Source organism: Bactrocera dorsalis, chromosome 1, assembly GCF_023373825.1.
Source record: "Bactrocera dorsalis isolate Fly_Bdor chromosome 1, ASM2337382v1, whole genome shotgun sequence".
NCBI classification, from domain to species: Eukaryota; Metazoa; Arthropoda; class Insecta; order Diptera; family Tephritidae; genus Bactrocera; species Bactrocera dorsalis.
Window position 1 is genome coordinate 9,702,716 of NC_064303.1, and position 13,244 is coordinate 9,715,959.

At 30.8% G+C, this 13,244-nt stretch overlaps 1 protein-coding gene across 4 annotated transcripts in view; it reads right to left on the reverse strand.

Annotated features, from left to right (window-relative positions):
- Positions 1 to 10,490: 10,490 nt before the first annotated feature.
- The window catches only part of LOC105223495 (inactive dipeptidyl peptidase 10), a 94,798-nt gene continuing 92,044 nt past the window's right edge, over positions 10,491 to 13,244 (reverse strand). For all 4 annotated transcript variants that reach the window (XR_007421205.1, XR_007421203.1, XR_007421204.1 and 1 more), the window contains one exon: positions 10,491 to 11,439. Coding sequence is in view for 1 of the 4 variants with exons in the window: in XM_049446228.1 (XP_049302185.1) it covers positions 11,377 to 11,439 (63 nt within the window). In the remaining 3 variants the exon portion in view is untranslated. The remainder of the gene's footprint in view (positions 11,440 to 13,244) is intronic.

Genomic DNA, 13,244 nt, shown 5'->3' on the forward strand with positions numbered 1-13,244 from the left:
GATAAGCGGCAAAGCTTTATTTCATTTGTTAAGCGGCGCGACATCTGGCGGTAGAATTATGCAACACAGTTATGTTATTCTACCGCGAGATGCTGTCAATGGTGACTCAACTTTTAACCCTCTTTTAAAGAAAAGCTTTTTATTTTGGTTTTGTCGATTCTGCTCCGGTAATTTGGATTTCAAAGATGTCCCCGCTCTAAAGGGCATACTGCCGAAAATATCGCACAATTTCCATTGCCTCAGAGAAAATATTCTCCACAAAACCGTTTGAAACTATTTAAATACCAAAGAAAGCTCGATATGTGGATATCACATCATTTGAATCAGAAAACCTCATGAACCGAATTTCGATCTGCGAAACGCTGCTGAGTTGCCACATAATTGATCCAAGTGTGAAGTGAATGAGTACTGGTGATGAAAGTGGATCACTAACGACAACTTCAAGCAAAAATCGCCGCAGCTGAAACGCAGTGAGCCCGCGAAAACGGTGACCAAGCCAGGATTGACGGTTTTGTTGCGTGTTTAGTAAACTTGGCAGGCAATTATCTGCTATGACTTGCTCTTTACGACCAAGCTCTCAATGCAGATCCATACTGTCAACAATTGGACCGGCCGAAGTAAGCAAACTTGTGTTCCGTTTGGACAAGGCCAGGCCAAATACATTATGAGTTGCTCGCTAGAAGTTCCGTGAGCTGGGTTCTTATGTATCTACATTTTAGTCCCGACCAAGTGATTTCTACCGCTTCCTATCTGTGGCGAATAATTTTACTAGTGAAAAATTCGGTCGAAGAGCAGCTATGGCTGGAGTAACAAGGGTTTCTGTGAGCGCGGCATTTTGGAATCAACTTTTTTCAACTGCTTATTTTGACAGAGCGGTCATATTATTTCTGTTCATTATTGTTTGGCAATTCATCATTGGAAGGCTACGCCTGAACAACGTTTACAAATCGTTCCACTTTAGTACCTAAATTCACGTTCTGTAAGAAAACTTCTGGGTCAACATAATCAGCCTGCTGAGCATACTATTCGCAACACCATCACTCATCTTGAGACACAGCATTCATTATTGGATAATATTCGACCGAATAGACACCGTCAAGCACGCAGTGAAGAAAAAAAGAAGCCGTAAGTGAGACTGTACACGAAGACGTTAAAGAATCGATGCGACACCGTTCGCAGCAACTGGAACTGATGTATGGAATGACTTGCCGTGTTTTACGTTGAGATCTTAAATAGAAAGCGAACAAAATATGACTTGTGCAAGAACTGAAGCCGCTCGACCTTCCCAAGCGGCAACGCTTCGCTCTATGTGCTTTTGAAAAGTTCCAAGAAGATTCGACGTTTTAGAGCCAAATTTTGTCTTTTCGTTTCAACAAGACGGCGCCAAATCCCACATACCGTATCAGTTAATGGATTTATTGATAGAACACTTCGGTGAGCAGATAATTACACGTTTTGGGCCGCTCGATTGACCACTAAGATCGTGTAATATCTCACCGTTAGACTTTTTCCTATTGGAATATCTAAAATTTAAAGCCTTTGCAGACATTCCCGTTTCGGTTCAAGCCTTGGAGCAAAATATCACGCGTGTCATTCGCCAGTCGAAATACTCGAACGAGTTTCAACTTGGACTCAACGTATGGACCGTCTGAGACGTACCCGCGGCTAACATTTGAAAGAGACAATCTTCGAAAAATAAATGTCAAAGAATGTTCTTTCCAATTATAATAAACATTACCAATTCCATTTGAAGTTTCTGTGTTCTTTCTTTGGAAAAGTAGAGAACCTCGAAATGGATCATCCTATAGCTTACATATACACTGACTGATCAAAAAAGAGTTGGCATATAGCTTCGATGCGATCGAAGTTAACGTTTTTCCTTGTTCTGTGGGCCTTAGTATAGATTACTCACCCACAAATTGAACTTAATGGAAATGACGAAAAAACGTTTTTTCCATCTTTCGGTTTCCACACTTGATTTCACGCCTGTGCTTACCCAATAGATTGTCAAATGTGTGCGGTACTTTCGTTCAAGAATTTGGAGTACGTGGCATATTTTATAATTTCCTAGAAGGTCTCTCCAGTGTGTTTTTCTATTCTATCATTTACGCTTCTAAATTTACTTTATACGTTGCTCCCAATCGATTTCCTGACTAAACTGACTGCTCAAAAGGTTTCCAAATTGCTCTCTCACGGAGTTGAAACGCTATCTTTGCTACATCGAGCTTCTGCTACGGTTACTTGCTGATCACTAACCAACTTTCCCACACAGCTAAAAATAAAACTCCATAACTTACTTCATGTATTAATATTTATTTATTATTTCTTTCAATGTGTGCTGCATAATCTTTGTATTATTCAGTTTTAAGAGTTACCATATTCTACAGTTTCAATTAAGTATCGAACGCTTTTAAGTATCGAATCATAAGTGTCAGCTCACTTTTCTTTTTCTATTGTAGTGTATTTTATACCACATTCAGACATGGCATTTTGGTATACATTCTTTAATTAAGTGTTTTCAATTCTGATTTTCATAATTATTTAGGAATAGTTGGTCAATTAATTCCTGGAAGTAAATGCACTAATTAGTATCATAATATTGCATTAATTATAAACGTAATTAATTTAATTATATGCTGTTATTATTTAATTTGTATTTGGTAGTAAACGAACTCTCAACATGCTCCACTAAATATATGCTTATTACTACTAATTTTATAATAATTGTAAATTTTCAATTTTTTCTTTGTAGGTTAGACGTTACTCTTCATTACTTTTCAAATCACTTCAATTCGGTATAATTTATATGTATTAATTTTTTTACTTTATTAAATTCACTAATTAGTCGTATTCAGCATTAAAAGTAACAAATTTCTCTATACTACAATATACAGTTAGGTATTTGTATACAAGTATTTAGGTAACTAATAATTCTTTTCATGGAAGAGAAGAAAGTTTTTGGATCACAAGGTTTGAGTTTTCATTATTTAGTTGTAATAGTACTAATGCTAATTTTTTACAATGCTTTTTTTTAATATATTTTATTTTATTTTATTTAACTGAGCTTAATTTTTTTATAAAAAGTTTAATCACGATTATACTAACTCCATATTGCATCAATTCCGGCAACTAGCTTTATTATATTATATGTTAGTAGTCAATTATTATGCAATTTATCTCTGAAAGCTTTTGAAAATCATATAAATCTTCCCGAACTTTCACAATTCATTATGAAAGCTCTCAATTTGTTACTTTGTTTGACTATTAATTCCTGCAACTAGCTATATTATATTAGAAGTCAATTGTTATGCAGTGCATCCCCAAAAGCTTTTGAAAATCATGTAAACTTTCGCGAGCTTTCACACATAAATTTGTTTACTTTTTAATACTTGGATAAGGGTTTGACAAAGCTTTAAGTTTAAAGTAGCAAAACAAACAACAAAAACCAAAGCGTTAAACTTTCACCACCACTGATGTGAAAGCTCTCAATTTAATATTTCGTTTGATTATTAATTCCTGCATCTAGTCATATTATGTTTTTTTGTTATGCAGTGTATCTTCGAAAGCTTTTGAAATACATATAAGCTTTCCCGAGCTTTCACAATGAAATGTTTTTTTTATTTTTTAGCACTTGGGTAAGGATTTAACAAAGCTTTGGGCTTAAAGTAGATTATCAAAAACCAAAAAAAAAGATAGAACCGCTTGCATTAAACTTTCACGCCTATTATTGTGAAAGCTCTCAATTTGTTATTTTATTTCATCTGAAAATCTGACAGCAAGCAGTGCCCATCTTTTGTCATTGCGCTCTAACTAGAACTAAACTATTTTACCATTTTTAAAACTGCCGAGTTTTTCAGCTTTATTATTTTTTATCTGAAAAAGCTTATTGTACAAAAAGCTTTCACTGTATTTCTAATTGAATTAAAATTTGCATTTTATACTTCAAATTTTCAATGAGCAGTGAGCTTTGAGCTTATAAAAAACATACAAGCAGCAACCGTTGCGTTAAACTTTCACCACAACTGCTATGAAAGCTTTCACTTTATTATTTTGTTTGTTTCGGAAATCTTTTAATCTGTTAACAAAGCACTAAATTACTAAAGTAGTCTGCCCTTCTTAAAGCTGGTGAGTTTTTCTTTCTTATCGGAAATAACTTATGGCATATAGAGCTTTCACTAAATTTTTGATACGTTCAAAATTTGTTGTTTTGTACTTTCGGTAAGCAGTAAACATAAAACTTTCAAAACCTTTCAACAGACAATTGGCGAACATTATTTTTACTAAGCTTTCAGTAAAGCTTTTTACTACTTTTGTAATATTTTAATTTTTTTATTATTATATGAAAATAAACAATGATGTAAGAAGCGTGTACTCCTTTGTAATGAACTAAAAATATGGCAATAAACTTTTAGGAGTGAAAGCTCAAGACTGGGTACCTTTTCGAGCTTAAAAAATGTTTTAACTTTTTTAAAAAAGTTTTTAAATTGCTATCAACTTTTTCGACTGCACTAAAAAATATTTTTAGGAGTGAAAGTTCAGAAAGTCTACGCTAAGTAGCTTTTCAGGCTTGAAAGATATTGTAATTTTTCAATTATGGTACATAGAATTTAAGCTATATATTAATCGGTAAAATTAGTGAAAGCTGCAGTATGAAAGCTCAGTGAGTGAAAGCTCATTTTTTTCTTTATATTCATTTCTACTGCTTACTTAAAAAGTTAAGAATACTCTTTGAAGCGCTTACTTCTTTAAAAGAACTAAATAAATTGCAATATCATAAAATTAGTGAAAGCTCAGTGAGTGAAAGCTCAGCTATTTCCATTACATATATTTTCTACTGTTTATTTAAAAAACTAGGAATTCTATTTCAAGGGATTACTTCTTTAAAATTAACAAAAAAAAAAAATTGCAATAAAATCTGTTGGAGTGAAAGCTTAAGAGCTCTACGCTAAGAACCTTTTCGAACCTGAAAATTACTACGACTTTTTTAAGTACATACTCAACATATTTTTATAGTAAATCATATATTAATGCACAAGATTAGTGAAAGCTGTCGCTTAGCTTTGCAAAAATATGAAAGCACAACTATTAATTTTCTACAGCTAACAATTTTTTTTTTCGTTTTAAACAGCATAGAGGAGGATACATATTCATTTAGGTATAACAAATTCCTCCGCTAAACATTATAATTTAAAATTATTAGGCAAGGGTTAGAGTTCAAGGCGTTTTACTTCGATTTTTAATTTAATTAAATTTATTCTCAATTTTTTATAGTATATTTTACATAGTTCTTCGTAGATTATTAACAACTTGTAGGAAAATGTTTTAAAACATTAACTTTCTTCATAGTATCATGGATTGAATTTAATATTATTAATTATTTTTCTCACTTAACATTTCTAAAAAAGTCTACATAAATTTATTTAGTACTCGTATAAAAGTATGTGGTGTATAATACAGTAACAGTTTTGAACAAGTGCTTTATTTATAACTAGTTTGTAATCTATTTAAAGTTTTAGTAGTTCATGTAGCACATTTTATTATTTACCCTATTTTTTAAACAGCTTTCACTTGTCACAGAATCCTTTGAAAGCTCGAGCTTTCAAATGTGACACTCTCTATGCTAAAAATAGTAGTTTGAGCTTTTATTGTAGCAATTAAGTCAGAAACGTGAAAATCGTAAAAAATTCTGAATAGTAAATGTTTCAAAGGACTTTGAGCTTTTATTCTTTAGTCAATTAAACAGTCCTGTCATATCATGAAAGCTCAGCCTTTTGAGCATGATTTTATGCATTTTGAGCTTTTTAGTATTTTTTAATAATTTAAAAAGATAAAAGCTCACTTTTTCAATCATTAGCTTCGAAATATTAATAAATTTCGAGCTTTTTCGTTATAACGCAAATGAAAATATTTTAGTATGACAAAAACTGGAGCTTTATGAAAAACTATTACGAAAATTCGAGAATGAAAGATTTGTACTCATTTACAAACTGTCCAGTACCTAAAATTATTTTCTAATCTCATCAAGCTTTAAGCTTCTAAGGATCATTATTTCTGAGCTTTCAAATTACAGTAGAATTTAAAGCTTTCGAAGCTAAAAGAAATTTTCAAATAAAAAAATTTTAGAATTAGCTTAAGTAGAGCTTTCACAAAAACGATTTTTTAAAACCTAGTCGATGTCCACAAATTCATGAACTTCATTCTCGTATAAAATAATAAGGATAATTAAAAAAATGTTTTTTGTTTGCAATATACGAAAAGCTTTAAAGCTTTTTTTCCACTGTGCGTAGAAATCTTATGATGTTGCTAACAAAACTTAAATTTTTGTAATTTTTAAAAAGCTTTTTAGTTTTAACTCCACCTAGAGCAGTAAAAGAAATTATTTTTTAAAGCTTTGATCTATTAAGAATTACGCATTGTTTTAATCGTTTTGATGCCTTTTGCAAAATATGAAAAAATGCTTAAAGCTTTTATGGTAAGTGAAAAGGCTTTAATGCATTCTTAGAAGCTTTTATGCACATTTAGAAGCTTTCATGGAAACTTAGAAAAATTTTGTTATGCTTAAAAGCTTTCGTGTAACCTTAAAAACTTTAATGTAAGCTTAAAAGCTTTCATACAAGCTTAGAAAGCTTTACTAAACTTTGTAAGCTTATAAAGAATATATGAAGGAACTGATATTCAAAAAATTATATTCATCCCGCGCTTGAAAGTAGCTGAATAGTCTTCGAAAGTTAGCTTAATACTGCGTTTCTCAATTTCTGCTTAATTTGACTCTTTAATCAACCTTCTATAAAAAAGCTCAATGATTGCCATAATACAGTTTTTAAAGTTTTAAATCAGAAATCATCACATACCTATAGGCGAACTGAATTTAAAAGCATAAATGCAGATATTTATGCACTGTTTTTGTGCGAAAAATCCGTTAATTCACCTAAAAGCATGCTACCCAAATTTTGCACCTTCACCTTTTGTTTGATATTTTCTTTGCGTCCCTTTGTTTTGTCATGCAAAAAGGAAACGCATTTTTTAATTAACTGTCATTAGCATTTTTTTCGCTGCCATCATTCACATACTTTTCTTTTATGCCCTTTATCCAATCGCAAATAACACATAGCTCACACATCCAAACACATACATAATTCAATCTTTTAATCTTTCACGCTTTTCCTTTTCATATTTCCTTGACGCGAAAACAAAGCTGCGCCGCTAATGGCTGCTGCGTGGCACTAAGTATTGCACCTAATTATGCCACGTGGGAGTTTCAGCGAATATGTGTGTGTGAGTGCGTTCTCGCCTTTCATTAATTATTTTGAATTATTATTACGTTTATTGTGGCATCAAAGGATTTACGCCTCAACGTCACTTTCATTTAAATGTGTGCACAATGAAATACCGTCTCATTAGAGGGTTATTGTAATTGTTTTTAATCCAGCGGAAAGGCTAATAGAGATGCATATGTACATTAGGGTGAGGTAAGAAAAAAGTAATCTCGAATTTATGGATTGTAATGAACCTATATTGTATATACAGCGAAAAAATAGCTCTACAAGGAACCTATTTCAGCTTAATTGTAACGTTGGCGGTGAGCCTTCAAAATATCCCTTATAAATAATACGTACAAAAAATGTTTTCATTAAAAACGCCATAACCATTTGTTCCAGATGCATATACTTAAAGCTTTGCATAGGGGAAAAAAATTTCCCTTCGAGGGATATTTTTTCCCTTGGAGGGATATTTTTTTCGATGTACTAAGGTACATTTTGGCTTATGAATTCGACAGGTTTGTATATTAAAAAGCTTTGAAAAGTAAAAAACCTAATACATGCAATCTTTTTTCATAGTTAGTCCAGGAATATTGTTTTTTCCATATACACACATATACTATGTTAATTTTAATCCACGAATTCGATAGGCTTACATACATATGTGTATACATATATAAATGCATTGAAAAGTGACAAAAATTGTCCCTGCAGGGATATTTTTTCTGCATATGAGTTCGCTTAAACCCATGAAGTTCACAACTTTATTTATTTAAAAGCTGGAAAAAGTGAAAAAATGTTCTTTGCAGGATGTTATTTTTAAACCATGAATTCAAAAAATCATATATTGGAGCATTGAAAAGTAAAAAAAGAAATTTCGCTGTCGGGTAATTTTTTTCTATATACATACATATGTAGGTTCATTTTAACTCATGAATTCCAACAAGTTATTTATTTAAAATGTTTGAAAAGTGAAAAAAATTTCCTTACAAATATAAATTTTGCTTTGTATATACATGCATAGATTTATTTTATCCCCTAAATATCCCAGGACTAAAAATTTAAAAGCTTTGAAAAATAAAAAGAAATTTCTTGCAGGGATATTTTTTTCTGTTTATGAATATATTCATTTTATTCTATGAATTAGATCATATACATAAAAACTTTGGAAAATGAAAAAAATCCTAGCAGGGATATTTTTTCCGGCGATTATATTTTTGCTTTAACGCATAAACTCTACAGGTTATTATATTTAAAAGCTTTTTAGAAGTAATAAAAAAATTCCTTGCAGGGATATTTTTCCTTTCTATATACAGCTCATTTTATCCCCTAAATTTGATAGGTTTTTACATCCAAAGTGAAAAGTAAAAAAATCTCTTGCAGGGATATTTTTTCTGCATATAGATTCAGATTAAGCGATGAATTCGAAAAATCATCTATTTCAAAGTTTTAAAGAGTGGAAAAAATACTTCCTTCCTCGGATATTTTTTCTCTGTACTTATGCACATATAAGTTTACTTTAACTGATGTATTTGACAAGTTTATTTTTGACTCACCCTAATGTACATATATACGAATATAATTTTCTCTCGAATAACTGCTTATAATCGCTAGATTGGTGAGAAGTGATTTTAATGACAGAAACTGTGGTTATCTGCGTTTAAAGCTGTAGCTTTGCATAATTTTAGGCATGTTGTAATAATACATTGAAGCTTAAATCCATTTACTGGCGAACTATAATAATTATAAGCAACAATTCATTGATACAAAACGATAAATCGCAGAAAATTAATTTTAGTCTGAATCAGAGAATGAATGATATTTTTTTGGTGAAATATTGGAATTTAAAATCTTTTGCCTACTTTTAAGCGCCTAATTTCAGTATCTTAGTATTGTAATTACTTTATAGAGAAACTATACGCCTATACTGAGATTGTTGTCCTGTGACAAATTCTGAAATCTGGCAAAAGAGAACGATATTACTGGAAAAAACAATTGATTTCGAAAAAATCGTGCATACTTTTAGGCACCATTTGCTCAAACAATAAATATCAGTCTCTAAGCACATAATTACATGGAAACAATTTTTAATGACAACAGGTGCATAAATCGTGAAAATGTCAAAGTTAAATTAGGCAATATAAGCGAGCCTAATTTTAGGCTTCAAAAGCTCCAAAAGCACTCCACGGTAACATTACAACACTATACTAACATTACTTGTCAGCAAGCGCTAAATGCGTTAGTAAAAAGCATGCTACTCATTAGCAAATTTAAAAGCTTTTCATGCTAAGCTTTTTCCAAATTTAAGCTTTTAAATTGAATAAATATAATTTTTAATGAATGTTGGTATTTAATCCTGTAATCGTCAAAGTTTTAAAGCTTATACATATGTACAGATATTTACCGTTGCCCAATTTTATGCTTCAAAAGCTCCAAACGTAAAAATCATTTCTTAAACTTATGACAACATAATAAATACAGTTCTCAATTAGAGTAGTGAGGTGTTTTAATCTACAAAATATCAAAGTTGAAAAGCTTTATTTTTCATTTGCATAGTTCTAAGCTTCAAAAGCTCCAAAAGCACTCCAGTGGAACATTACAACACTATAAAAACGTTACTTGTCAGCAAGCGCTAAATGCGTTAGTAAAAAGCACGTTACTCATTAGCAAATTTAAAAGCTTTTTATGTGAAGCTTTTTCCAAATTCAAGCTTTTAAAATACATAAATATATTTTTGAATGAAATCTCGAAAACGTCAGAGTTTTAAAGCTTTTATATACAGGTATTTACCGTTGCCTAATTTTAGGCCTCAAAAGCTCCAAAAATAAATATAATATATAATATTATAATAAATATAATTATCAATTACAGTAATGACGTGTTTGAAATTTCAAAATATCAAAATTCAAAAGCTTTAAAAGCTCCAAAAGCACTCCACTGTAACATTTAAACTCTACTTGTCGGAAAGCACTAAATACGTTAGTAAAAAAGCACGCTACTTATTTAGCAAATTTAAAAACTTTTACATATTAAGCTTTTCTCAAAATCAAGCTTTTAAATAAATTTCATTTAATTATATTTTCTGCGCACTAAGGGACTAATTTTTGGTTTCTATGCGTATGTTTCAATTTTTTTTATAACTGTAGCTATAGTTAGGCATATCTTCAATCTTAATATCGCAGCTAATTTCGAGCTTTTCCGTTATTTGTATTTTTTAATACTGTAATTCATTTTTTCTGAGTATTTTCATATTGCAGTGTTTATTTTATATTTAATAATTTTAATTTGGTTCTTTTTAAATATTTTTTACTTACTTTCGCCTTCTTAATTTTGATTTCTTTTTTTTTTATAATTTATTATTATAATTATATCATTCAATTATAGTTTTTTATTCAAAAACTTTTTAGTTTCTCTTAAATATTTTCACTACTACTTTAGAAATGTACTTTTTATGCTATTTGCTCAATTTTTAAAATTTACACAATACTTAAGTCAACGCTTAAAATACTAGTATTTTCGTGTATCTATTTTTTTTATTAAAAATTGAAATTTTTAATAATTAAAAATAATTTTCTAATCATAAAGCGAGTGAAATGTGCGAAGAAATTGTAAGTTAACACAAAAAAATGTCTACGGGCATTTTTAAAACTGCTTGGTTTTCTACAATAAAGAAATCAAAAAAAATTAGTGTGCTTTTAGGCGTTTTCACTTTGGTTAGTACCTTAAAGAGCTTTTTTCAAACGCCCTTTCGTTTCCTTAGCATGTTTTAAATAATATATAAATTTGTTAAGACAGCAAATATATCCAAAAATTATTTTAGTGAATTTTTGGTTTTTTTTTTGCTTTGTCTACAATTTGGCGCTCGTGCATTTAGTTGCTGTTGTTGCTTTTTTATTTATTTCACAACCATAAAAATTTGTAATTTTCGACTTGTTTTATTATTGTATGTAATTTTGATTTTGCGATGCCCAAAATACTGTTGCATAACTTCAAAATTATTCAAAGGAAATCATAGTAAGTAATCAAAACATTTTGAGCATACTTTCAGGCGCTTTAGTATTTACCACTCTACTAGTATTCAAAGAAAATTAATCAATATTAAAGCATTTTCGTAACTTTATTGCTGTTGCATATCACTACCACCGCCATTTCCAAGTCCAGCTTTCGATTCGGGCGGCACCTAAATGGAAAAGAGAGTTTCAAGAATAAAGCTAAATGAGTTTTCATTACAAACATAGTTAATTAAATATAAATAACAACACGTATACATTTTAAGCTTCATAAAACCATAAAAATATATGTTATAATTAGAAAAAATTACTGTACGAGTATAAAGCTTGTAAACTGCGGATCAAAACAAAAGTAATACTAAAAAGCGAGCATAATGTTAGGCGCTTAAACAGTTCAAAAACACTAAGTTTTGAAAAATAGTGAAACTTAGCAACAATAATTAGTAGCAAAATCATATAGGAGCTTACTAAGCAAACAAATACATGTATAGTATATATGGTAAAAGTACAGTATATAAGTTTGGTTCATATTTTTCACTTTAATTGTTTGGGGTTATTAGTATTTGCTGCTATATACATATATGTACAGGTATGAAATGCATGTTTGTCCTTATGCAGTTTAAATTTGTATTTTTTAATTACTTAAGAAAAAAAGCGTATTTAAAGCACACGGAGCTTTTTATAAAGCACAGTACAGAAAATTTCATAAAAGGTTAGTTTAGTAAACAGTAAAACTCAAATGTTGTTAGAAAATATTAAAAAAATATTTTGTTACATTTATTTAAAATATAATTACATGCCAATATGATTTATATACTCAAATTGAGCCCTGTTGGGGAAAGCACGGTGCGTATCAGTGTTGAACTGGAGCTTAAGATGTATTGATGCCTACCTGCTCGATATTAATATATATTTATTGCTAAGTTCTGTGGTCTAATCATGTTTTCTGCTTAGTTTATGAATATTTGGTACAGAAAGAGATCTATAAAAATGTTTCTTAGGCTATAAACTTAGAAAGTTCTCTGCTTAGGTTGTGAAAATTTAGATAGACAGAGGGTTCTTACTTACTGCATTAAGCTGAATTAATATGATTTTTACACACAATGCCTAGTTCTGTAGAAGAACAAGTCTTCAAGATAGACAAAGTCACTGTTGTAGGTCCCAAAAATGGGGACTTTACTTAGTTAGTGTATTTTTAAGACAAAGTTAATATTTATCCAAATGTAAACGTAGTGGATTCACGGAACGTAAGCTATTATGGTTGGACAAATAATATCTTCCGCAACGTTGGTACTCAATAGCATGAACTCTAGATATACGCTGTTTTTCTGTGTTTGGATAAACCATACATTGTGGTAACAAAGCACCCGGAAATTGTATTTAAATTCCCCGGGTAAGTGACATCTAAAAAAATTCAATTTGCTAAGTTATTAGGACTGTCCTTAATTACTAAGCCAAATGTGAGCGATGTAAGTCGGTACACCCCAGTAGTGTGTTGCATGTTTATAATGGATTAAAAATTCATACAAGCAATTTGTCTCACATTTTGTAAGTACTCGTATTTATAACCAAATTTTGTGTGCGGAATCATTTCGAATGTTGGAGAAAGCTTAAGGTGATTCGGTTTTTATCAGAAACACAAGCCTACGAGTGGTGCAAAGCCTTCAAAAACGGTCGAGAGATCGTTGAAGATATACCTCGTTCTAGGCGACCTTTGACCTATTTGTCTGATAAAAAGTGTTGAAAAGATGACAAGAGAGATCGACGCCTTTCGCGAGTCCGTGGCTTGACGTGCAAACAAATCAACAATTTTCAGAATGGAATTCGTTTTCAGTCGATCGAAGACATAAAACCAAATTCGCTGAAGGAGGTGAAGGCCATCCCAAAAGTGTTTCGAGGACCAGCAAAATCGTTGGCATACGTATATTACAACTGGTGGGGATTACTTTGAAGGCGACAAAATAAATATTGATAA